At 39.0% G+C, this 26281-nt stretch overlaps 3 protein-coding genes across 8 annotated transcripts; 1 reads left to right on the forward strand and 2 right to left on the reverse strand.

Annotated features, from left to right (window-relative positions):
* Positions 1-1816: 1816 nt before the first annotated feature.
* Positions 1817-3892, forward strand: LOC125274202. The gene is made up of 2 exons (XM_048200403.1): positions 1817-2315; positions 3320-3892. The coding sequence occupies exons 1-2, from the start codon at positions 2087-2089 to the stop codon at positions 3715-3717; spliced, it is 627 nt and encodes a 208-aa protein (XP_048056360.1). The 5' UTR covers positions 1817-2086; the 3' UTR covers positions 3718-3892.
* A 3954-nt stretch (positions 3893-7846) lies between these two features.
* acp5a (acid phosphatase 5a, tartrate resistant) lies at positions 7847-10566 on the reverse strand. Of its 3 annotated transcripts, none has more exons than XM_048200410.1 (6): positions 10548-10566; positions 9656-9743; positions 9327-9526; positions 8954-9078; positions 8435-8780; positions 7847-8358 (listed from the first exon to the last, which is right to left on the reverse strand). In XM_048200410.1, exons 2-6 carry the CDS (start codon positions 9741-9743, stop codon positions 8098-8100), a joined length of 1020 nt encoding a protein of 339 aa, XP_048056367.1. In that variant the 5' UTR covers positions 10548-10566; the 3' UTR covers positions 7847-8097. The 3 variants fall into 3 exon arrangements, with proteins under 3 accessions (XP_048056367.1, XP_048056365.1, XP_048056366.1); XM_048200408.1 differs by lacking the exon at positions 10548-10566 and adding an exon at positions 9857-9977; XM_048200409.1 differs by lacking the exon at positions 10548-10566 and adding an exon at positions 9853-9871.
* Positions 10567-11435: 869 nt separating this feature from the next.
* On the reverse strand, positions 11436-25202 carry ilf3a (interleukin enhancer binding factor 3a). 4 transcript variants are annotated; one of them, XM_048200407.1, is made up of 19 exons: positions 25050-25202; positions 24478-24649; positions 23952-24069; positions 23556-23752; positions 22575-22743; positions 21519-21666; positions 20604-20695; positions 20170-20265; positions 19948-20059; positions 19762-19859; positions 17080-17176; positions 16725-16805; positions 16411-16598; positions 16089-16223; positions 15858-15983; positions 14009-14152; positions 13842-13938; positions 12264-12584; positions 11436-12188 (listed from the first exon to the last, which is right to left on the reverse strand). In XM_048200407.1, the coding sequence occupies exons 2-19, from the start codon at positions 24630-24632 to the stop codon at positions 12049-12051; spliced, it is 2514 nt and encodes an 837-aa protein (XP_048056364.1). In that variant the 5' UTR covers positions 24633-24649; positions 25050-25202; the 3' UTR covers positions 11436-12048. The 4 variants fall into 4 exon arrangements, with proteins under 4 accessions (XP_048056364.1, XP_048056363.1, XP_048056361.1 ...); XM_048200406.1 differs by having other exon boundaries at positions 22575-22740; positions 23556-23755; XM_048200404.1 differs by having other exon boundaries at positions 23556-23755.
* Positions 25203-26281: the final 1079 nt, after the last annotated feature.

Genomic DNA, 26281 nt, shown 5'->3' on the forward strand with positions numbered 1-26281 from the left:
GATGACTCAGTGAGGCCTGCATAGCCAGCAATGACACTCCCTCTCTCAAGATCCATTAATGTACTAAAAACATATTTAAATCAGTTCGTGCGAGTACAGTGGTTCAATATTAATATTATAAAGTGACAAGAATACTTTTTGTGTACCAAAAAACAAAACAAAATAACGACTTATATAGTGATGGCCGATTTCAAAACACTGCTTCATGAAGCTTCGGAGCATTATGAATCTTTTGTGTCGAATCAGCGGTTCGGAGCGCCAAATTCACGTGATTCGAATCATGATTCGACATAAAAGATTCAAAACGCTCTGAAGCTTCATGAAGCAGCGTTTTGAAATCGGCCATCACTATATAAGTCTTTATTTTGTTTTTTTGGCGCACCAAAAATATTCTCGTCGCTTTATAATATTAATTCTTACAGGTGTGGAAAGGCATGAGGGTGAGTAATAAATGACATTATTTTCATTTTTGGGTGAACTAACCCTTTAACTCTGAGATCTCATATTTTATTTCCATTTTTTAAACTATACTGAATAAACTGTAATAATGAATGAAAAGTTCAAGGTGTCTGAATACATTTTGGTTTGACTGTATATGCATATGTGAGTATGTAATATGTTAATTAAAGGTGCTAAAGAGGATGTTTCGTTTTATACATTTTTGCAATATTACTTGAAACTGTCTTTACTAACTGATAAAAGACTATTTATTAGGTGCACTGAAAGGAATAATATTAATATACATCATCTGTGCACGAGGTAGGGCCTTAAAAACATCAGCCAATCATTTACGCGATCATCGCGTAAACGATTGGCCCTCTGGCTTGTCAATCACTGCCATGATGTTCCTTGTGAGAGACGAGCGCGGCTGCGCGTTCCAGTAACTTTCCACACTCCACAGGTGCCGCATGCAATGTTTTTGTCAGGAATAACAACTGCAGATTATGAGTTACCTGCGGTGAGTCCGACATAATGAATCCACTAACATGACACAGCGAATGCCGGTGGTAAACACTCGTGTTCCAATACTCGTGCACGAGTTTTGGGAGGCGTTCCCTCGAATTGAGCTGTGAAGGAGGGGGGTTGTTCTTACGCATGCACTCATTTCAAAAACTCACTAACAGTCTTTGGTTTCTCAGTCAACGGAAAGATCCTTTAACATAGTTAACATAGCACCTTTAACATAGTTAAACATCATAGTTTTTGTAATTATGTCCATTTTAATAATAAAGTGGGAAATTCTGCTCTACAGCAGAGTTTTTCACCTTTTACAGATCCACCCAGACTATCAGCCATTAAAGATACATTAGGCTATATAGTATAAGGCTATATGTTTTGACTCTCAGCCAAAACATAGTTAGATTTCCTCAATAACACTTTTTAATTAATAATAATTCTAAATCAGGCTCATTAGAAAACATGAAAGTGTATGTAGGCCTACCACCCAGGCTCTCAGCCAAAAAAAAAAAAAAAAAAGGCTGAATTTCCTCAATAACACGTTTAAATAACTAATTGTACATTAGGTTATATATAGTATTTACCAGATAATTATTAAAAAAGTAAACAATTAGAAATGCATGAGAATGTTTCTATTCTTCTATGTGTCTGTCTGTCTGTGTCTATAATCTATCTAGAGCAGAGCAGATGATGTTGATCTTCTTCATGTTGACCTTGATTGACCCGTGCGCGCGCCTTGATGGGATTTAAGTGATGACGCGTCGAATCCACCAATCGCCTCGCTGTCCGAGAAAAGATCATGACCGGACGATGGTGTGAGATCTTCAGACCTCCAACACTTACATCACAGTCAGTCCATCTGTCCATCTAATCAGAAAAATGCGCAGGAAATAGCTGGTTTTAAAATCGCGTCCTTGAATGAGTGAACCGCTTTGTTTTACGACATTAATTAAACTTTGGAGGAACAAGCTAACTGAATATTTTCAAATAACATTATGCGCCGAGTCTACTCACCGACAGATAGTTTCCGGTAACTTGGGATAAACTACCTGGAGGACAAACAAGACACGTTTTGGAAGTGGAATAGATGACTTTAATCTTCTCGTGAAATTACAAGCGGTGTTCGATAATGAACTCTGTGAATATGAACAGATTGAACGCATCCGTCTCTGGGAATCAGGCGTACCAGTACGCGGTCTATGAGTCTCCGCTGTATACGGACTACAAACCTCCAGCCAGAGATCTCATCCAGCTTCCCAAAGCCCTGCTCTACCTGATGATGGCCGCGGTGGTGGTGGTCGCTGTCGCTTATGCCATTGTGGGACATTTAATTAAAGACCTCGCTCATGACATCTTAGGTAAATATTGCATTAAATAGTTTGCTGTTACAAGAGGTCGACCAAGTTAGCAGATTGTGCTGGTCAAGTAATGTGGTTGTCCAGTATGATGGTGATACAGTATAAAAATATTGAATTATTATAATTTATATTATTTATTTCAAAAGATTACATAAATTATACAATAAATATGGTTCAAAATCCAGCTAATCTGCATTTAGACCACCATTATGGCAAATGATTTAGTTATGAGAAAATGCTTTGCATCTTTATTTATTTATTTATTTTTTTGCAGATGCCATATGATTTTAGTTATAGTATAATGCAATGAATTACATTATATTAAGTGTGCTATTTTAGCATCTATAACCAAGGCCTGCTTATCTCCAGCTCGTGCAGAAAAAGGGGATTTTTTTTTTTTTTTTTTTTTAGTTGACATTAGCATTCTAGCAGAATTGTGCATACTGTCTAAAATGGCTGTTTAGTTGGTGTAAATATAAATATAATTCATCAAACTACAATCATGAGAGAAACAGACTTCAGATCAGTATGAAATAACGTCTTCAATTAGAACATTGTAGGGTCATTTAAAGAAAGTCCCCACAGATAGATAGATAGATAGATAGATAGATAGATAGATAGATAGATAGATAGATAGATAGATAGATAGATAAAAGAAAGTGAAGCTTAATTTAGGACCATCTTTGCATTGTGATGTTATTTTCATGATACTTGGGCACTTTCGCCAAAGTTCTCGTTGTCATAATGTAAATAGAAAATTAATAGAATAATATGTAATGTATACATAACATTTATACAAATGTTTTTTTCTTGTAATTAAAAAAATACTGTATTACAGTAATGAGAAAAAACATCTTCATGCATTACATTAATGAGAATATGGAAAAAAATATGCTCTAAAATAGGCTTCACTTTCTTTCTTTTTTTTTTCTTTTGACATTTTTCTTGAGATCCACACATACATACTTGCTCTTGTCCATTTTCCATTTTCCGTGTGTTTTCAGATTGGGCTTTGGGTCCAGACGATGAGATATTGAAGGCCGGCAGTGAGGCAGGTGAAGATGGTCCCACGCACATGCCACCAGGCCTCACACACTCCCACCCCAACGCCTTCCATGTTTGGGATCAGGACGATGTGGTCATCCCCCTCTCTCCGCAGCACAGCCCCCAGAACAGCCCTCTTCTGGCTGCCATCCCATTTATTCCTCATTTCTTCCCCTCTCCTGTCTCTCACAGTGTGCTCAACAGCCCCTGTGCCCAAACTCAGCAAGGGGAAAACAAGAGCCCCACCAAGGCCCCACAAGAGGCCTACATCTTTCCTTCACCCAGAATTACAGGACGTAGCTCCACTTTCTCACACATATCATTCCATGAGAGGAGAGATGGGACTGATAAAGTTTGAACTACAGAACAATGGCTCACACTAGACTGTAGTCCAACACTGCTTCAGTCTTAAAATAATAGTTCTCCGAAAAATGAGTATTTTGGAACAACCCTTTTCCATAAAACAAAAGATTTTCATTTTTGGATGAAGGTAACACTTTATTTCAATAGTCCACTTTAGACATTCTAACTTTGATACTCAGAGTTGGTTGACATGTAGTTGCAAAGTTACTTATAGTAGAATATCTTAAGTGGACTATTGAAATAAGCTTAAATCCCTCTCTTTAAACAGATAAAATCAACAAATTTCTTTGTTCAACAGCCAGTGAGGGTGTTGTTGGTATTTACCACAGTATCCTATACTTTTCTATTTGACTGCAAAAGCTGGGCCTCGTCTTGTGGAGCATGTGAGGATGAGTAGCCTGTCCTTAAAATAAGTGCTGTTGACCCTAAACAACCTCAATAAGCGGAGAGCTGTCAGTCCAAGTCGCATTACCTGGAGGAGTTTGCCCGGTAGTATAGGGACAGGGCAAGAGTCTGCACGATCACGTCTGTAGGATTGTGCCAATTCAGGAGCAGCCTTCCTCCTGAAGCCAAAATGCATCCACAGAACATGTTTGAACTGTTGGATTCAGTTCAATGCAGGATAACCAGCATTCTGCAGTTCATGGATTTTCACAGAAGTATTTGGTAACAAGTAATACTAAAACTGTGGCCAGTGAAACTGGATTGGATTCCGAATCCAACGTGTTAATACGCTATTTTCAAGGTGTATTAACCAAAGGCTCTTTTTTGTTATTTTTTTCTTCAATGTAGCCTATGTATTGTAGGAGTGTGTTTAGGCTCCAAAATTAACACTTGCAAAGCACCCAATCAGGCATAACATTATGACCACCTTCCTAATATTGTGTTGGTCCCCTTTTGCTGCCAAAACAGCCCTGACCCGTCGAGGCATAGACTCCACTAGACCCCTGAAGGTGTGCTGTGGGATCTGACACCAAGATGTTAGCAGCAGATCCTTTAAGTCCTGTAAGTTCCGAGGTGGAACCTCCATGGATCGGACATGTTTGTTCAGCACATCCCACAGATGCTCGATTGGATTGAGATCTGGGGAATTTTGAGGCCAAGTCAACACCTCAAACTTGTTTCTGTGCTCCTCAAACCATTCCTGTACCAGTTTTGCTTTGTGGCAGGGCGAGTTATCCTGCTGTAAGAGGCCACAGCCACCAGGGAATATCGTTTCCATGAAAGGCTGTACATGGTCTGCAACAATGTTTAGGTAGGTGGTACGTGTCAAAGTAACATCCACATGGATGGCAGGACCCAAGGTTTCCCAGCAGAACATTGCCCAAAGCATCACACTGCCTCTGCCGGCTTGCCTTCTTCCCATAGTGCATCCTGGTGGCATGTGTTCCCCAGGTAAGCACACGCATCCGGCCATCCACGTGATGTAAAAGAAAACGTGATTCATCAGACCAGGTCACCTTCTTCCATTGATCCATGGTCCAGTTCTGATGCTCACGTGTTTTGGCGCTTTCGGCGGTGGACAGGGGTCAGCATGGGCACCCTGACTGGTCTGCGGCTATGCAGCCCCATACGCAACAAACTGAGATGCACTGTGTATTCTGACACCTTTCTATCAGAACCAGCATTAACTTCTTGAGCAATTTGAGCTACAGTAGCTCGTCTGTTGGATCGGACCACACGGGCCAGCCTTCGTTCCCCACCTTGGCCGCCCATGACCCTGTCGCCGGTTCACCACTGTTCCTTCCTTGGACAACTTTTGATAAATACTGACCACTGCAGACCAGGAACACCCCACAAGAGCTGCAGTTTTGGAGATGCTCTGACCCAGTCGTATAGCCATCACAATTTGGCCGCTCAAATCCTTACGCTTGACCATTTTTCCTGCTTCTAACACAACAACTTTGAGGATAAAATGTTCACTTGCTGCCTAATATATCCCACCCACTAACAGGTGCCGTGATCAAACTATTTTTTTTCCACTGGCCATTGACAGGAGTAGCAAATCATTAATTTTCTAACCCTGGGTGTGTGTATATTTACATAACGCACACTTTTTCATGTGTGTTGCTCCCATTTCAGTCTTGTTTAATGTTCTGAATATAATGCTAAGCATTACACCATTAGAGGATCAGCTTAACGAACTAACTGGTCAAGAGCAAGAGTTAAAGTGTTTAGTAAGGATGTTATCGGATTACTCTCCTCTTTTTGCTCTGTGAGTTAAACCTGAGCGGGAAACAGTGACAGATTTAGCAAATCACACGCCCTAATATTGATATATATATATATATATATATATATATATATATATATATATATATATATTTAGTGTTGGATTTTTTAAAAATGTTGTCTATGTTATGGTTTCCTCTCTTGTAGTATACAAGTTATTTTATACACATTTACAAATGTTTTCTGTATAAACACGCTGTACTTGTTAATCTTTGGACTTAAATGACATTTGAGTGCTGTGACCTCACCTGTTCACCTGTTTAGATAACTATTGCTGACTGTTATTATTTTCAGACTGCATTCATCAAACTTACAGTGTTGTTGAATATGCTCATATATTTGATTTCATTCAAAATATAATTGTATTTTATTTTCCTGTTGTTAATCAAACTTAAAGTTTATTAACTGAAACAAATGATCTCTGCAAAACCTTTTCTTGGTAGTGAAATAATATAGGGACCAAATGTAACATGGTAAGTGAGGGTTGGAGATAATTATAAAACAATATGATGGTTTAGGCACTGTAAATAGAACAATTAAACCTATTAGATACCGGTAGTAGTTCATGCTTTAATGCCACAGGCAAGAAATCACCCTGCAGGTGGGTAGAGAAGGCTTAGCATTACACTAATACTAAAGAGCCACATAAAACTGCAAATTGACCTGGTCGCCCTCCATAGAGTTCCTTCTAGAAGTTATTAATGGCAGTTTAGTGTAATGAAGAACAACAAGCTAGAAGAACTTATCAAAAAGTACTTTATTATGGAAAGTAAGCCAATAAAGGCATCATAAATGTTTAGTTACACAAAATTATGTATAAATATTTTTTTTGTAGGAATTGAAAATATACCTTGCACATACAAAAGGTCTTCCTTTCCAACCCAAGGCTTTACATAATGATAAAAGCTAAATTAAAAGGGAGCTGCACATTGTAAGGGGTTTGCTAACTGTTAAATCAGGGCTGAGGGAATCATTTAGATTAGACCAGATTGAATTGAGGACAGAGACACGGCATGTGCAGAAAGGATTAGGGCCTGCATCCTGAGTCCTGACTGCCAAGTATATTATGTGATGGCTGGGATTTGTTGGATTAAATCATGAAGCTTACATTCACACCATTCTTTTTTAAGCACCATTACCCTGTTAACAAAAAAAGAAAGTTGTTTGGATTTAAAAAGGCAAATACTTAGAGTCTATGACTGGATCAGTATTGCAGTGATTATGTTTCTAGCAAGATTCAACAGGCTCAAATAGTGAAAGAATGGTTGGAAGGGAGCATAAAGAATCATTTTCACACATGAATTGGCACCTCCGAGTCCTGACCTTAAATTCATTAAAAGTATTTGGGGTGTGCTGGAGTAGACTTCACAGAATGCTTGACTCTTGCATTGTCAATACAAGATCTTGACCAAAGATTGATGCACCTCTTGATGGAAATAATCACATTCATTTCCATCAAGAGGTGCATCAATTTTTGGTATTGACAAACAAGAGTTGAGCACTTTGTAAAGTCTAAGGCTAGCAGGTGCCCAACTTTGTGGGAGAAACCAGTTTTAGACAAAGCTATTTGATTATGCATTAAAATGGCCCTATGGGGGGGGGGGGGGGGTCGGGGGGGCCTTGCAACAAGCCAGAACACCCTGACAGCTGCAGCTCAAGCCCCATGACAGGCCACTGCATTACTAGTTACCTAATTTTAGAAACTTTAATCATGTTTCACGAACAATTTTTTTTTTGAGTTTAGGAAGTGCCAACATCAAAAATTAGAGTAATAAACACTACAGACAAGCTTTCAAAATAAAGTGGCATGAACAATTTGACATGATCCATGCAGTCATTTGAGAAGACAATACTTCAATTAATCTGGGAAGCAGACTTAGGACCACAAAAAGTACTGGTAGTTTAAATAAGTTGTTTAATCACTTTAAAACACTTACAGGTTCTCAAGACAAACATGCAAACATTTATTGGTTAAACCATTTAAAACTAATCTATAAATACTTAAGGATTCAATAGTGCATTTTCAAGCTATCTTGAGCACTTTTCTAATTTATAGCATAATTCTAAAAGAAAAAAACTGGGTCAAAAGCCCAAAGTCTCATTAAAACTGTATATATATATAAAAAAAAAAAATAAAAAGAATTCAAACGTAGTCATCCTCTTCGGAAACATCGTCACGTCTTTTAAGAACAGCCCTATAAAGAGAGGTTCCTCTAGCCTGGATAAAAGTAACAGTCAGCTGTTTCTTGTTGACCTCCACGTGGGCAAAGCCACCTAAGGTGCCAGCATCACCGTTGAAGAACTTGAGGTAGCCTCGAGGAACCTGGTTGCGATGCCGAACGTCGGGATCCATGAAGTTACCAGCTCCACTAACTACATAACCGATTCCAGACTCCTTGATGTACTGAAACAGCAAAGCAGAGGCAAAAAGTCAAAAGAAGTCTTAAACCAAATTTGATCAAGAGGCTTCAAGTACCTACTTGTAGATTGTGATCATGGCCACACAGGTAAGCGGTGGCCTTGTACTTCTTAAGCAGTGGTCTCAAGCTCTTCAGCAGACAGTCAGTTGGCCCATGCTCTGATATGGACCACACCGGATAATGGCCAGCTACCAGGAGATAGTCAGCTTTAGATTTTGCCAAGCGTTCCTGAAGCCACAGCAGTTGTCTGTTGGCCTGAACACCACTTCGGGGAGCTCGGGGCTGCTGGTCAAGGAAGTCGTCAGAGTTGCCACACAGCAACACGGTGTCCAACATGATGATGGTCAAAGTGCTGTCCGTTCGAGGAATGCGGAAGTTCATCTCATAATAATAGTAGGGGAAGTTCCTGAGAGACAGAATTAGTGTTAAAACCACCTGTTTGGACAAGAACAGGGTGTCTGCCAAGTCAACACACCAAGCACAGCTGCATTAACAGTAGAAATAACATTGCAAATTGGCTTATGAGCCAGCAAAAGCTAAATCAATTAGACAGAGGCCTAGATACTTTGGCTCACATACCATCTCTTTGACTTTTGGCTGTACTCAATTTGAGCAAGGACGTTTCCCGCATGGTCGTGATTGCCAGCAATGACGTACCATGGAATATTAAGAGAATCCTGAGTGTAGACGTCTTCAAACGTGACCTACAAAGAGCATAATAGGACCGTGGCCTACATTAGGTGGAAAGGACTAGACTACACCGATTTGTACCTTCTAAGTCACATCACAACCACTTGTGAGAAGTTAACATTTAACAATTCAACAGTAGACAGGAGAAGCTTCAAGCTCTCAATATAAAAACAAGGTGCAAAAAAAAAAAAAAAAAAAAAAAAATTTAAAGTATGCGTTTACATTTACAAGTCTCAAAAGATCTAAACTCCCAGAGCCAAACCTGGAATCTAGGGTCATTGACGTCACTGACGCCCTTATAGTAGAAGTTGTCGCCAAGCGCCAAAATGAAGTCTGCGCCCATCTGGGAAGCGGTTTTGGCCATCATGCGGGCAGTGGCCTTTTCTATGGGGGTAACGTAGGGAGGATATGGCAGTCCACCCCAGTCTCCCAAAACCAGGAACCTGATGGATGACTTGTTACCTGATTAAGGCAATAAAAGGGCAGGGATGTAAACACTCAGGAGGCTACAAATATCCATTACCCTTAATACTAAAATTCAGGACAACATACTTTTCAGAACTTAACATATACATATCAATGCCAACTCACTTCCTTTAGCTTCCAGGTCAATAAATGAGGAGTGGCAGAGGACCCCAGGGAGAGCAGTTAAAAACACCAGCATTAGTGGTGACGCCATCTGTATGGAAAGACAGAAACAACTACATTAAAAATAGTTAACTACCCAATGCTCACACACAAACTGAAACTACATTGAAACACAAGCAATCCCATGATAAAGAAACCACCTACACCAGCAGCTTTTGCTCTTTGAGAGTCCTCTCTCTACACCTCATAGCCATCTTACAGCATTACCTCTATATTTATATCATTCTGATCATCTATAAGCCACACCCTGATTTCAATTACAGCTGTTTTCTTTTACCCCATTGATCAACTTCACCAATGGGATCGTAGAAAACCTGAAGCTGAATTTTAAATAGCATACAACATTCTTAAATTTAAGGTTGCAAAATGGGGTTTTCGCAGCGATGCCGTGGAAGAACCATTTTGAGTTCCACAAAGAACCTTTCAGTGAAGACAACAGTTCTTAAAAGAATAATTTTTTTCTTTGTGTGAAGAACATTTGAAATCTAAAGAACCATTTGTGCAATGGAAAGGTTCCATGGATGTTAAAGATGCCAATAAAATACCACACTACTCTTTACTGTTTTTACCATATCTGTAGTATGCTAGTATTCTGAATACACAGACATGCATACATACACATATATACAATTTCCCATTGATTTGAAATAGGAAATACCATTTTAGTTTAATTATCATTTCAATGGTATAAATCAAACAGAAAAAGGGGAACTGTTTCCTAAAAGTCTCCTGACTAAACTATAACTGAGAAATAGACAATAGACTTGTGGTAATTAAAATGAATTGCTGTAAACTGTGAAATTATGATTATCCAGAGCAGATAAAGAAGACTCACAATGTGTGGTTTAGTCCTCGAAGTATCCTTGTGTGAGTGATTCCTCCACTAGATGCTCAGTCTCCTCTCATTCACTATATATCAGCTCCCATATGGGTGTGTGTATGCATGTGACTTAACCATGCAGGAAAAGCATGCTCCTACTGATTCAATGACCACAGGCGCATGTGACAAGTGCATTTGTTTCAAACACTCCTAGACAAGGTTTCCACCTTGACATTACTTCCGTTCTGTTTTTCTGTTCCGACCCCATTCAGATGTCTGAAACAACCACAGACCCTAAACTGTTAAATCATATCAAAGTATTTACACGAAACCCCAAGAAATCAGCTTTGAGGCTTTGCTATTTGTCAAAATGTAAAGAATCAGGCACATATGTTTGGTGACGCAGTCAGCGTTCCAATTCAACCCAGAGGTGTTCAGGTTCTGTGCAGGCCAGTCATTTGGATTTTGTTTTGTGCACATGATCATTGTTATGCTGGAATAGAAAAGGCTGGAATCCTCAAAGTGGTGCCACAAAGTTGAAAGCACAGAATTCTCTAGAATGTCATCTAATATTTATATGGCCAAAAAAGTAAAATGATGGGGACCAAAACATAAAATGCAATACAATGCTTCTCAAAAGCCTGACGCATCACATTTGATACATTTTAACACTAACAAAATTATGTATGGATAATCATATACAACTAAATTGCATCAGTCCAGAAAGTGTTGATCTTAAAATTACTAAAAATATAAAAGGTTATGTTTACTTAAGATTTCACAGCACAGGCACAGCATTTATATAATACTAAAAGGCCTTTTACTCGCTAAAAAAAAAAAGTATACAAGACTAAGCACTATGAATTTGATTCAAAATTTCTGTCAAATGAATCAAGAAAGCTATTAAAAATAGAAAAGAAAGTTTATTTCTGCACAGGTCAAATATGACATACAACATCCACCTCAGAGAACAAAACTTCCAGCACTTGCCTATTTAACAGTGAATAGCTACATTCTACATAAAAGACGATACCGAGATTAAACTGAGTAACGCAAATCAAATCTCTTAAAACTCCAAACAATAAACAGCTTGAGTGGTTTCAGGGAATTAAACAACAAAAGTATGTTCATTCTATTGTCCAAAAAAAAAAAAAAAAGGCTAAAATTTTAGAAGCAAAATAAGATGTTGACCATAAATATACCTTTGGGGAAAAACAGAATTATGTGACACTTAATTCCCCATCTGAGTCACACCAACCATTCAGGCACAGACAGAACTTCCACCATCCTGATGTATTATTTCCTGAAACTAGTGGTGAATCAAATCCATGCTAAATCTGTTACCAAGGTGCAGTTCAAATGGCAAAAGTAACACAAACAGTATAAAATCTCAAAAGGTTTAGAGAGTCAATGTTTTATCTCAGGAGGACACCATAGGCTATAGAATTACAGAAATGACTTTTCAGTTGTATAAGGATCTGTACATCCTCGAGCTGGGAAAGCAAACATGGTACATTTATCTGTATGTGTAGTCTGTTGTACTGGCTCCACTGCTGTAGCCACCCAGGTTGGGGTAGGCGCTCTGGGTGAAGCTATAGCTCTGATTTGTTGTTCCAGGTGGCCCGAATGTTGCTGTACCAGGTGGTCCACTGTATGCTATAAAGAAACCAGAGTTTCAGATTGTTCTGACTTAAACCAATTATTACATGGCGTGTCAGCACTCAGACTCACCTGCATAATTGAAATCAGGTGGTCCTCCCATACTCATGCCAGCCCCTTGATATCCATAGCCGTAGTCTGGTCCAACAAGAGGAGCTTGTTGATTTGTTGTTTTGCTCTGGTTTTGATTCTGATTCTGGACCTGACCCTGGGGTTTTTTGAATTGTGAATAGGATTGAGAGTACTGATTGTAATAGCCGGTCACTGGCGGAGGAACAGCCTGGTAGGTGGCCGCGCTGATGGTAGCGTTTGCGGACGGGTCTTCCTGGGAAGTCATAGGTGTGCTGGAGTTGGAAACGGACACAGCTGGGGTCAATCCAGCAGTGGTGGGGCCTGAAGAGACAAATGGATAGAGACTATAAGTTAAGTAGACATTAGAGGAACGGGCAATGTGTAATATGCCTATAAGCACTGATGAGCAAAACATTGTAACCAGTGAAGTGAATATCGTTGATTATTTCCTAACAAGGCCACATATTAAAGAATAAGTTTACTTCAGAATTAAAATTTCCTGATAATATACTGACCCCCATGTCATCCCAGATGTTTGTCTTTCTTTTAGTCGAAAAGAAATTATGGTTTTTGAGGAAAACATTCCAGGATTTTTTTTCCATATAGTGGACGTCAACTGCTACCAATGGGTTGAAGGTCCAAATTGCAGTTTCAATGCAGCTTCAAAGGGCTCTACACGATCCCAGACGAGGAATAAGCGTCTCATCTAGCAAAATGAGCCAGTCATTTTCTAAAAATAAAAATTGATACTTTTTAACCACAAATGCACATCTTGCACTAGCTCTGAGATGCGCCATGCATTACGTAATCATGGTGGAAAGATCACGCATGACATAGGCTTAAGTACTGCGTTAGGGCAAAAAACGTCCAACTTCAACTTTAAAATCGTCCGACATCATTGTTTTACCTTTTTTCTTTTTTTTTGGGCAAGGCCGTTTTGACTTTGTCTTTGCATGTTCGCTTTGTAAACACTTGCTTGGTACTTCCGGCTACGTCACGCGTGACCTTTCCAACGTGATTCCTTAATGCGTGGCGCACAGAACAAGATGAGCATTTGTGATTGAAAAGTATACAATTCATTTTTCGCCACTAGATAAGACCCTTATTTCTCGGCTGGGATCGTGTAGAGCCCTTTGAAGCTGCAATTTGGACCCGTTGGTAACTGTTGAAGTCCACTATATGGAGAAAAATCCTGGAATGTTTTCCTCAAAAACCTTAATTTCTTTTTGACTGAAAAAAACAAAACAAACAAAAACATCTTGGATGACATGAAGTATATTATCAGGAAATTTTTATTCTGAAATGAACTAATCCTTTAAGGTCTGTGTAGATTAGATGGTAAGCAAACAATCAATTCTCGTAATCAACGTGTTGGATGCAGGAATAAAGATCTGAGGGACTTTGACAAGGGTCAAATTGTTATGGCAAGGCGACTCTGTCAGAATATCTCGGTGCGAGATACCACAGGACACCTTCGGGGATCTTGTAGAGGCCATGCCTCAGCAGGTAGATGCTATTTTTTGTTTTTAGAAACTAACAAGCAAAAGGAGAATGAAGCCTTTAATGATGTTAGTGTACCTGCAAAATTGCCAGTGTTGAAACCTCTGCCTCTACCTCTGCCTCTTCCTCTACCTCGATTGCCTGCATTGTAAGGTACTCCAGCCATACCATAGCCCTAAAGATAAATAAAACATTTACAAAAGACTGTAGACCAAGGAACAAAACAAAAATAATGTTGTCCTTACCATAGGAGGGAATCTCTTTTTCTTGAGTGGGTCTGCAGGAGAACCTTCTGGAAAGAGCTGTTCTAAAGCCGCAAGTGCTGCGTTAGCTTTGGCCAATTTCTTATTTGATCCAGAGCCCTGGAATTTCTGTCCATCAACCTCTACCTGAAATAGGGAAAAACACATGCACATAAGATAAAAATCTGAACTGCAAATTGTGTTTAAAGCGAGGACAGCAGGAAAATGTGTCAAAGGAGTAGATTTAAGCAGCAGTATTTCCTCATGCTTATTCAAGGAGTTCATCATGAGAAATGGGATTTAGGGCAACAGAAGGAACTTTTTTTTAAAAATAATATATTGCAGAATGATCGCACAGTTGCTTAGTCTGAACTGGGGGTTAAATGACAAGAATATAAATATACAGAGAGGATACAGGTGTTGTAGCTTGCAGTGCACATTGTTTTCCACAAGTGAATGCAAACATAAATGTATATTTTATAAAAAGTATTTTAAATCGATGGCATACCAGGGAAATTATGACATGCCTCATAATCACTTCTCAACTTGGCACATCTCCAGCTTCATATGGTGAATAAAAACGGGAAGCAGTGTTCTTGAATTACTGAGTCACTGTAATTAGTGATTTATAAACAGAGCTGTCGAGTTTGGCAGGAAATCTCAGGCTTCCGTCATTCGTCCTTGTGTACTTCCGTCAAACAAAACAAGTTCCAGCTACACACAATTTCAGTGTACCTTTAAGAATATAGTATTTTTAAAAAAAAGACGCTTGAAACATGGACATTATTGAAACAATTTATTCATATAACATGTACTGTTGAGTTGCTCATGTTGACTTTGACTGACTGGGCTCCTAGAGAAAAGGGAAAAAAGCGTTTTAATGACGAATTATTGAACAAATGACGAGTGATGTGTCGATCTACCCTTGATGATTCTGCTAATATTTTTGATATTCTCTTTACAGTATTTATGTTGGATTTTGTGCAATTTTGGGTTGCATAAACTGCATCTGAGATTTAAAACTTTTAGACTTTTATAGCCTCTATTCACCCCCGTCACAGGCATGCAGGGCATATAAAAAGATAAAATGTAACATTCAATTTTTTGATTTTACAATAACTGGCTGATTAATCTAAAATTTTCCCCCATACTGTTCAAAAGTTTGAGTTCAGAAGTCTCTTATGCTCACCCAGGCTGAACTTATTTGATCAAAAATACAGCAAAAAGTCATTTTAAATAACTTCTATTTTCTATTTTAAAGTTTAATTTATTCCTGTGATGACACAGCTGAATTTTCAGCATCATTCTTCAGTGTCACAAGATCCTTCTAATATATCACTAATATATCTGCTGATAGACGCCTGCTTTCAAACGCTCCCGTGTGTATCTGTGTAAGCGCTCGGTTAAGAGCGTCATTGATGTCTATTTACAATATGTTTTTGAAGCGTTGATCATTGTAGCTAAATCACAGACATATCGGTTGAGCGTGTAAATGCAATGGCCAATCAGAGGTGTTTAAGAATGTGCTCAAAATGCTAGGGGGAAATGCTGGTATCGTCATGCTGGTGTGTGTGTGTGTGTAATTCTTTGAAAAGAAAAATCAAAATAACAACATTTATTTGAAATCTTTGCAAGGACTTTGTTCCTTTATCAATTTAATGCTTCCTTACTGAAAGGCATTTTTCTTCCAAAAAACACTCACTGACAGCAAAGTGTATAATACACTCCAAAACATAGAACAGATCACTTTTGCTGCCTCAGTCACCATGTACTGTACCATTGCTTTCCCACTAGGTACCACCCAATATGTCTTTGCAAACCGTCATCACTAGCTTTAGTCATCATGTCTAACCTCAATGGTGAAGGTCTTGTCATTGAAGCGTCCCTTGACAGAGACAAGTTCATATTTCAGACTTCGCCGCTTCTCGTTGAGCTCCATGACGGGATTCTTGCCATGTTTGGTGAGGATGGGGCCACCCTGCAAGATGAAGTGGAACCAATCACTCCATGCCAAACCAAACTCCCACAGTGTATAAACGCATCAAATCCCAAAGCTGCTCAAGGAGGTTCTTTGGATGCTAACCTCAGCGCCGTCATCAGACCCTGAAGGAGTGGTTTCATCGGAACCAGAGGCTGCAGGTGTGGAAACAGACTGGCTCTTATTTTCTTCAGCAGGTTTGGTTTCTGACGGCAAGGGTACACCTAATGCCTGCAGTACCTGTGTGTTGTGAACATGGCATAGAACACAACTGAAATTTACACAAAGTTTATGTTTCACACTCATATTAAAGACAACAATCTTTGAAAACACTCCCTATGTTAGTTACATGTGTCATCTAGAACACAAAGTTTCATTTAGCACTCTGTACGTAGCTACAAATGCGAGAGACTATCAGCAGACTCACTTTCTGGGCAACGTGAAGCTTGGCGCTGCGTTTGGAAGGGCCTGTAGCCTCATACGTTATCCCATCCACCTCTACAGCCATTGTGAATTGAGGTTCATGTTCAGGCCCAGTCTGTGACGCCAATCTGTAGAGGGTCCCAGGCCGAAGCTGGTTCAACTTCATTAGGGCATTTGCTGGTTCACTCTTTTCTGCCAGGAGAAAGCACAGGTATATAGGTCGTATTTTACTAAAAGATGAGATGAGCTATAAATATAAAATTAGTGCAGGGTAACTGAAGGGGATGCTGGGAAAGAAACTGAAATTGAGATGCATACCTTTTCTTGGAAATTTCGGTCTTATTTCAAGATCCCCAGCATCATAAACTTCCCTTGGTCTCTTTGCTGGGAAATCGGCGCCTGCAATTTCATTGAATTGAAAGAAGCATGACAAACAGATCATTTTAATACATTTTACCTATCAATGCCTATTCACTGTTCAGCAACTTGACTCACCCTAGAAAATGACAATGAACTATGCCTGAATAGGTTAAGCAGTCCTAATAGGGGTTTATTTACATACAGAAGCTTCACAGGTACACAAGCAAACAGCACATTTAATTGTAAGAGAGGAAAACAGGAAAAACCATTTTTAAAAGTCTGTTTAGGACACTGGAAAAAGTTGTCTTGGTACCTCTATGTTCGCTGAGAATTCTAGCAGCTTTGGAGTTGAGGCGGTCCATCCCAAGAACTTTGTAAAGCTGCCCAAAAGCTGACAGCCTTAAGGCGAACTAGGGGTGGGAGGAAAGCAACAAATTTAATGTGAAAGAATCAAACATGTTTTCTCAAAGATTAGAAATCTTGTAAATGTAGCAGCTTTATAAACCATCTTATCAGGCCAATATGGAAGCTTGTTTCCACTGTTTTGCATAGGGAAGAGTGCGCCTCTGGCTCTTAAATCCTGACCAGACCAAACCTGTTCTTGTTTTAATTAGTCATATCTTCTCACTCACAAACATTAAGTTTAACACAGTGAAGAGAACCTTTAACTCACTGGCTGTACGTGTTGAAGAAACTAAAACCACCAAGTCTTTAAGCATTACATTCACAGCCTAAAACTTTTTGCCACACTAATCAATGGTAGTTGAATTGAGAAAATTAATGGCCATACATATTTCTTAGTAGCCATGCATTATTTTAATTAAATTTTTATTTTTTTTTTTTTTTCCATTTATCTTGCTGAAACTGCAGAACTCTCTCATATTTTTGTTTATGTGAGAAGTATTCCACATTACTCTACTGTTCAAAGTTTGGGGTTTAACACTACAGATGTGTAACTCTCTCAAAATAATTTGGAATTATTAATTCCCAAAACATTAAGATCAGGGCTTAACTTTTTTTTTTAGGGCAAAAAAGAAACACCAGCAGTTTTGGCTGCAGTTACACTGCAAGTCTTAATACACAGATCCATTCTTCTGACCACATCCGATTTTTTGGCCAGTGTGTTTAACTTCACTTTAGAAGCGACTGGTATCCGATATCTGTGTTTACATTATTCCTGCCCCAAAATGATTGTCATTGATAGTTTTTCATGTACAAAGTAGATCCTCGGGTTTTGAATGGCCGTGCTATTAAAACTTATATATTTCATGTCGAGTGGCCATAATTACCTGTCAGAATGGATAACAACTGTGAGTGTCATGGATGTATTGCAGCGCAAAATCTGACTGAACGGATATAGACCAGAAAATAAAAGTAATTTGTGTATGATATTTTATCTACAGTTATTAGTTTTACAATTCCATTTTTCTGAATGAATTCGAGCGAGCTAGAGAGAGAGCGTGCGCAAGAGAGCTACAGTGAAGCTTTTGGCTTATAAGAAAAACAACACTGCACTCTCTTTTAAATTAACTGGCAAAGGTTGAAATAAAGCTGCTGAATGTATGTGTTTGCGCACAATTTCTTTCTAGAAAAATAGATAATGTTAGAAATATAAAGTTCCCACCTCAATAATAAAGCTGCGAATTTTTAGTGTGAGTGCATACAAGCACGTCTGCTTCATAATACAAGCTACCTTTTAGCGAGCAAATGTGTCGCCCTCGCCTTGTGGTGGCTTGGAATTCCAATGGGAATCAGATATGCGTGTTTAGACGTAGGTCACATGTCCAGAGATCGGATATGTATCGGATTTAAAACTACATCTGGAAGTGGCTCAGATCGGATGCGAAAAAAATGGATCTCGTGTGGATTTTTGTGTTTGCATGTGTGCAACTAATTCCAATCTGTGTCAGATGTGAGCAAAAGATCGGATTTTTTGTGCCAGTGTAAACGCAGCCATAGATCATTTTCATAAAAATATTATGGGGGCCATTCAATTTTGTTCTATAAATATCTGAATATGCAATATATCAAAAGAAAGAACAGAGCCTCTTTTTTATTAAAAAAAGAAAAAGAAAAAAAGAGCATTCTCTTTTTATCAACACTTGAATGTGGGTAAGTTTAATAAAATAAAAAAGAAAAGAAAAGCTACATTGTGAACATAAAGCTGAGAAAATAGTGGGGGGTTTTTCCCCCAAAGACTACAAATACACGCGACTACATGTGCATAAGCAATGCTTTTATCACTTGTTTCTGCTCCATTTTTGCATGCGTTTTGATTCTCTACTATTTTAGAAGACGCGTAATAGCGCCCACTGCCATATAACAGGGAAAACAGGAAAATTCCATCAATGGCAGGGAAAGAGTTCATTTAGTGCAGAAAGCCAAAGTTTTTAAAGCATTTAAACCCCAGCACTACCCCTGGATGACAGCATCAACCGAGAAGCTAAAGTGAGTTATGCAGGTCAGAATTCAAGATGTAAACTCGCAATTGTGAGGAAAAAAAAAAGTCTCAATTCTGAGCTAAAATGTCACAATTACCTTTTGTATTTTTTTTTTATTCCGTGGCAAAAACAAGCTTCCACAGGTCACAGCCATTTACTCTGTCACAGTATTTTTCCCCCATCAACAAAAAGGACAAATGTTCACATGGACAGTTCATATATTCATCAGTGTTAACAAGAGCTTGATCCGATTTACAAACGATAAGTCAACAAGTCTCGCTAGGTTGGACGTCATTGTTCTGAATATTTGAAAAAATTTTTGGAGCTGCAGCATGGGTGAAGATTTTCAGTGAATAAACTAAATTAAATTTTTTCTTTGTCGTTTTTCCTTTTTGGAGCTTGACAGTTATGGTCACAATGAATAATACTAATACTAATAAACACACTACATAGGTTTGGAATGACAAGTAAATAATGACATTTTTCATTTGCAAAGTTTATAGACTAGTACAATGTAAAATAAAGTCAAGCTATAGTGTAGGATTGCAAATAACCTGTGCACTCTGGGTAATGTCTTCTCGCTGTTGCAGTGTAAGATGGGCGCCAGCATCAGTGCTGTCTCGCTCACAGGGATCAGAAATGCCTGGACCATCTGTAGAGAACGGTTGTGCTCAGTAGATGCCTCAAACCACACCAAAATATGCACACACACACACTCAATGCTTTGTTTCAGTCTTTACCCTCCATTAGTATCCCTGACGCAAGACACTCTAGAACTCTCCGAAACGCCTCTCCAGGTCCCAGCAGCCTCTCGCTGGTTGAAATGGCCTTCTGACACAGCAGCTCAAGAATCTGCAGACAAATATAGGAATAAAGAGACACGCTTAGAAATGTGACCAGCGTATTTATTTATAAAAACACTTATCAACGTCTTTCTTTTTTGTTGTTTTAAGTCGACTCACCCAGCCTTTGAGCGGGGCCCACGTTGAAACACGGGTACACAAGTCCCGCAAGATCCGAATCACGATGACACACGACTCAATGACGGACACTTTAGCCTGTTAAGCCAACGAAGAACAAACCTGTTAACGCTTTATCATTTATCACTTCTAGATACTTTTTAGAGGATGTTTTGTATTAAGCAGATCAATGTGGCCAAATTATAGTTTCTGACCAAGAACGAACAAATTGCAACCTGGGTAAGATACATCTGACATTTAAACGGAAACAGGTTATACGCAATTCAGTTTAAAGCATTTATGGACGTTTCAATATTCAAACAGTCTTTAAAAGTATTTCTCAGAGAAGCTCAATGTGCAAATATGTATTTTCCCCAGGTCAAATGTCAGATTAATTTATAAGTCGACTTTTAGACAAATAAAGACGGGATGCAAACCTGGAACCACTTGGCCTGGCGGAGAGACGCCAGAGAAGCCAGGCATTTCTGCCTGTCCAGAGCGTCCTGCGGAGAGCTTTCCGCGCACGGTTCTAGTGACGAATGGAGTAAGAAGACAAGGTACAGTTTGACCAAGGGGGGTTCTGTCATCTGGCCAGGGGTTAGACGCAGTGTCCCCGTGCCCACAGGCAAGAGGAAGAGGGGGAACTGTTCAGGAAGTAATCTAACACAAAGCCTAGTATGCAGTTTGAACAATGGTCAATGACAATCTTTATATTACTCTACTTCTACAGACATTTCACCCTCTTCTTCTGTAGGCCAACTGCGCCCCCTTTTGAGACAGAGAGTTTCCAGTTGGTCAAAAGTCCAGCGCCCCTAAAATTGACAAACTAGAAGGCTTGGTTGAGAAAGTCAATTTGCAACCACAGGCAACAAAAGCAATACTTTGATTTAAGTGAATTCAGTTGTGAACAGGGTAAATACTGCAGCAAAACACACGTGAAACTTGCTCTAGACAAACAGATTACTCCTTATTAAGCACAAAACTTGTCGTTACATAAAATGAAGCTAGCTGCAATTATCTGAAATTGTCTTACCCACTTTACAATATAATTTAATAAAACAAGCACGTCTTAAACTATGAGCCTACCGACTCATTTTTGCTGCAATGCAAACCCTTCGTAACGCTTTAGAGACGTTCGGAAGTTTCAATGTTCAACAGTAAAATGCTGAACAATAACGAAGACAATACTTGAAACATTTAAAATGCTGAAAGCATCCAGTATTTGGCTCAGAAGGAATCACCACTTATCCAACAATTTAGTGCAGCAGGAGTGTACTGCAGGAACTTTATTTTCACTCTTCTGATGGTACTGAAGGTCTTTTTGGCCCAGAAACAAGAGTGTGAGATCATACCTCCAGATGCCTCTTTTTCAACCTGCTCCCTGACCACAGGTGAGGTCAGATGGATGCTCAGTTTCAGCATGGGCTCGTTCGTGCTAGTAACAATAATAGCAGCTTCTTGGATAGATGGAGTGATGACGTATTTCTCCTCAGTAACATCCTTTCATTGAGGAAAGTGAGAGGAGAAAGTGCATGTCAATTTACTTTTTCATAAACATTGGCTGTTAACAACCCGCCTTGCATGGAATCAGAACTTGAATGGTTCTTTACATACACTATTCAAAAGTTTGTAGACTTTAAAAGAAGTCTCTGACCAAGGCTGCATTTATTTAATAGAATAAAAACAGCAATATTGCGATTTTTTTTTTTTTTTTACAATTTAAAATAACTTTTCTATTTTCATTATATTTTTAAATATAATTTATTTTGTGACAGCAAAGCTGAATTGTCAGCTGCCATTACACCAGTCTTCAGTGTCATGTTCCTTCAGAAGACATAATGAATTTTCTTATTTCAACTAACATTAGAAAAACAGTAGTGCTGTATAAGTTTTTTGTTGAAACCATGATACATTTTTTTAGCATTCTTTAATGAACAGAAAGTTCAAAACAGCATTTATTTGAAATAGAAATCCTAAAACATTATAATTGTATTTACGGTCACTTTTGGTTAAATGAATACTTTGCTGAATAAAAGTATTTCTTTTAAAAAAATTTTTATTGATGACAAACTTTTGAATGGTAGTGTATATCTTGCACTTTTACTGAAAACATTATCCAATTGTATAATGCTTTCAGATATCAATACAAGTGTAGTGTTGTTAGCTCTCGAGCTTTTTCCTACATTTGAAGGCATTCTGCAGAAAGATGCATTTTTTCCTCTTAATGTGTCTACTGAAACACAAGCAGAGCTATTTGTAGATAATGAATGTATGTATGTATATATATATATATATATATATATATATATATATATATATATATATATATATATATATATATATATATATATATATATATATATATATATATAAAATGATAGAATTGAATAATAAAGTGTGAGAAAAACCTTTATGAATTCCGAGAGTTTTCCAGAGATCAGCCTGAGCAGAGAACTGGTGGGCATATCCCTGGTGAGCAACACCAACTCTAACTCCAAGTCATCTTTCAGTAGAAGTCCTTTAGCCACCAGGCCCACTCTCAAAACACCACGCAGTTTACTTTGAGTTGAACCACTGCTGGGAAAACAGCATGGACTGCAAGCATGAGTCTATACTTCTAACAAAACTGTAATATCAAGTACCTTGCAATAGCTTAAAGGGATAGCTCACCCCAAAGTAAAAATTTAGTCACCCTCATAAAATCCCCAATGTATATGACTTTATTTCTTCAGATAAACACAAATGAAGATTTTTAGGAAATAATCCAAATCTGAGAGTCCACATAATGCCATTGAATGACTCCCACTCATTTGACGCTTAAACCCCAAACAAACAACAACAACAAAAAAACAGCGATTTTGACAGTAATCCAGCAGATGAATCAATGCCTTCTGAAGTGAAATGACAGGTGTGTGTACCAAAAATACTACTGTTTTTAACCATAAATCAATGCTTTCGGTCTACGGTCATACGAGTTTACAAGAGGGAGGTTGTGACGTGTGATGTAAGTGTGTCGTAAAGCTTGTGCAGAGAGCGCCACTTCAAATTTTTCTTACACACACCTATCGTTTTGCTTCAGAAGACATGGATTCATCTACTGGGGTTTTATGCATTACAGTCACGATTGATGTGTGTGGTTTTTCAAGTCTCAAATAAGCGAAAGCCTTTGAATGGCATTATATGGACTCACAGAGATGGATTATTTTCCCAAAAATCTTTTCATTTACCTGAAGAAAGAAATTCACACACATCAGGATGGCATGAGGGTGAGTGAAATTCTCATTTCTGGGTGAATTATCCCTTTTAAAATAAAATGTAGTGACGTGCTCAATTTTTGCCCAAAGTCTAAATGCATCAGGGCAGATGACTTCTATGACTAACACCCATACCTTTCAGTATCAGCGGCACTACTCTCCTTTTCATTCAACCAATCAGAGACAGACTTCAGGGCACACTCCATATGAGACACCATGCTCTGCACTGCATCCAGCTGCTCTGCTGATGGGTACACAGTTGTGTGCTTGGCCTTTATATAGCGATCCTCGTTCACAAATGTTCGCTGAGGCGGTGGCCTCATTGGTGGAAGCTGCTGAGTAACAAGTGTAGACACAAATGTTGCCGTTGCACTTCATTTATTCATGTTTCTCATTATAGTCTACTGTTATTTTATGCAAACAATGTTGAAAACAAATATACTAGTCTTTCAGAGAGTTAATCTAATAAATATTCTGCAACCAAGAATTAATTTGCATTATAAATTTCATATATACGTTAGCGTGACATACCTCGCCTGAGTGCATATTCTCCACTTCCCACTTTCTGTACTCAACAATGTAATCATTGTACTGCCGGAGGTCTTCTTCATAACACAAGCAGTCATACCAATAACGCAACTCTTCATACCTGCAACAAGAATTTACTTTTATCGCATCTTTATGTACATACATACATTCAATCAATCAGTTCATCCACTGTAAGTCAAGACGCCACTCAAAAGAACTGGATTTAGAGAGGGTTCCATGTTTTCCCCATGATTTTCCCAGATATTTGTGAAAGCTGGACAAAACTTGAAAAATAAAATTGTACAAAAGAAACAGCACAAAAATGAATTGAGCAAATTCTACCAGATTAAATGTTTAAGAAAAGTTAATTATAAAATTATACTAACTTAAAAAACAAAATGTAAAAATCACAATTATAAAATTTCTTTGTACTTACAGGTTTGCCATAGCAATTCCAACATTATATTTTTGTATGTATGTTTATGTTTGTTTAGTATGTTTAGTTGTAAGAAAAGACTAGTTGATTTACCTGTCGTAGTCCTGCGGGTGGAGGCGGTAACCCTCCTGCATGAGATTATCCCAGTAAAGCAGCTCCTCGTAGGCCTGGTTCTCACCCCAGGCAGGTGGTGGTCGAGGTGGAAGAGGTCCTTCCCTCCGCCTCGGAAAATGTCCCATTTGAGCCATATCCTTCAAACAATGACCTGCACACAACGTTCACAAACAGACAAACCAATAACAACACGCGCGCGTTAATTAGCCAGAGAACATAAATACTTCTTTGTTGATTTAAAAAGGTTTAACATTCTAGGCGGATTTCTCATTAAAACTAAAACTTCATAACACTACAAATGACAATAAAACATTTATTCATAATAAAAACATCTATCGCGTCTTAACAGAACATTCGTTATCGGCGAAGCACACTAGCATGCGCGCGAACGAGTCATTTGGTTAAACGAATGACATGAAACAACCATTCATATTTACCTGCACAGCTGCTAGTGTTAGTAAAAACTCGTACACGTCTTTAAGATCACGTAGACTTTAATATTGCGTGTCCGTGTATTTATCTACAAATCTAAACAGATTTGTTGTACTCACCATTCGCTCAGTTTATTCAATGGAAGCTAAAATGTTCAACTTCCGGGTTACGCTCTGACCCCGCAGCGCATGCGCAGTCAAAATCCTCCACGCCTAGAGGAAGTATGTGGAACTGCATTTAGTATCACACGAGAGTGAGAGAAACAAGCAAGAGTTTGATGTTATTCAAGTGGTCCTCTGTATCGTCTGGGTAACTCTCAAACTCAAACTCTCCACTGCCACTCAGAATTTAGAAAATGCAACTGACTGTTCAGTGCAGTTAAAGGGATAGTTCACCCCAAAATTAAAATGTTGTCATCAATGGGGTCCATCAACTGTTTGGTTGTTCAAAATATCTTCTTTTGTGTTCAACAGAAGAAAGAAACTTGTACAGATTTAGAACAACTTGAGGGTGAGTAAATGATGATTTTCATTTTTGGGTGAACCTTTAAAACAGCTCAAACATGCATTTTAGTTGGGACTTACTTAAGTGAAACCAGGCAATAGTTCAATAGGCTGAATAAGAATAAAGGTTTGGGTAGGTTGTCACATGTTTATTTAAATTTTCCAATCCCTTTAAGGCCCTGAGGACCAACGAGAGGTCCCAAGTGGGAACGGTGAGGGGGCGAGGAGGATTCAATCGCCTAGCACCCCTCAGGAAACGGATTATAAGGCCGTTACGTCCCACTGATTGGCCAGCAATGGGAGCATGGAACGCCGCAATGGCTGCTACGTAAACCTTAAGAGTAGAAGGGGTGCGCCCCATTTCCAAGCGTTCTTGGAGGAAAGACAGTATGAAGGATACGTCACTCTCCACAGGGTCTATGTTGCGTGAGGAACACCAATCAACAAAGACCGACCATTTCTGGTCATAGAGGCGTCTCGTGGACGGGGCTCTAGCCTGAGAAATGGTATTTAGGACGTCCCCGGGGAGGCTGGTCGGCTCCCATCGAGGGACCAGAGGTGCAGAGCCCAAAGCTCCGGCTGTGGGTGCCAGATCGTTCTGTTTGCCTGAGAGAGGAGGTCCCGTCTCAGGGGAATCGGCCACGGGGCTCTCAGGGAGAGCTTGAACAGCTCCGAGGACCAAACTTGGTTCCTCCAGAGCGGGGCCACCAGAAGGACTCTGTGTTGGTCTTCTCTGATGCGCCTGATGACCTGAGGGATCAGTGCGATCGGAGGGAAGGCGTAAAGGAGCGTGCTGGGCCATGTATGGGCCAGAGCATCGACTTCCTTCGAGAAAAATGTTGGGCAAT

This window comes from Megalobrama amblycephala, linkage group LG8, assembly GCF_018812025.1.
Source record: "Megalobrama amblycephala isolate DHTTF-2021 linkage group LG8, ASM1881202v1, whole genome shotgun sequence".
Classification (NCBI taxonomy): Eukaryota; Metazoa; Chordata; class Actinopteri; order Cypriniformes; family Xenocyprididae; genus Megalobrama; species Megalobrama amblycephala.

Coding starts and splice junctions, on each gene's coding strand:
- LOC125274202 (XM_048200403.1), top strand. CDS start 2,087: ATGAACTCTGTGAATATGAACAGATTGAACGCATCCGTCTCTGGGAAT. Junction 2,316..3,319: donor CCTCGCTCATGACATCTTAG/GTAAATATTGCA, acceptor GTGTGTTTTCAG/ATTGGGCTTTGGGTCCAGAC.
- ilf3a (XM_048200404.1), bottom strand. CDS start 24,632: ATGGCTCAAATGGGACATTTTCCGAGGCGGAGGGAAGGACCTCTTCCA. Junction 19,860..19,947: donor GTCAGGGATACTAATGGAGG/GTAAAGACTGAA, acceptor CGTTCTCTACAG/ATGGTCCAGGCATTTCTGAT. Junction 14,153..15,857: donor ACAAGACCTTCACCATTGAG/GTTAGACATGAT, acceptor TCCCTATTTCAG/GTAGAGGTTGATGGACAGAA.
- acp5a (XM_048200410.1), bottom strand. CDS start 9,743: ATGGCGTCACCACTAATGCTGGTGTTTTTAACTGCTCTCCCTGGGGTC. Junction 8,781..8,953: donor AGCCAAAAGTCAAAGAGATG/GTATGTGAGCCA, acceptor TCTGTCTCTCAG/GAACTTCCCCTACTATTATT. Junction 8,359..8,434: donor GCCATGATCACAATCTACAA/GTAGGTACTTGA, acceptor TTGCTGTTTCAG/TACATCAAGGAGTCTGGAAT.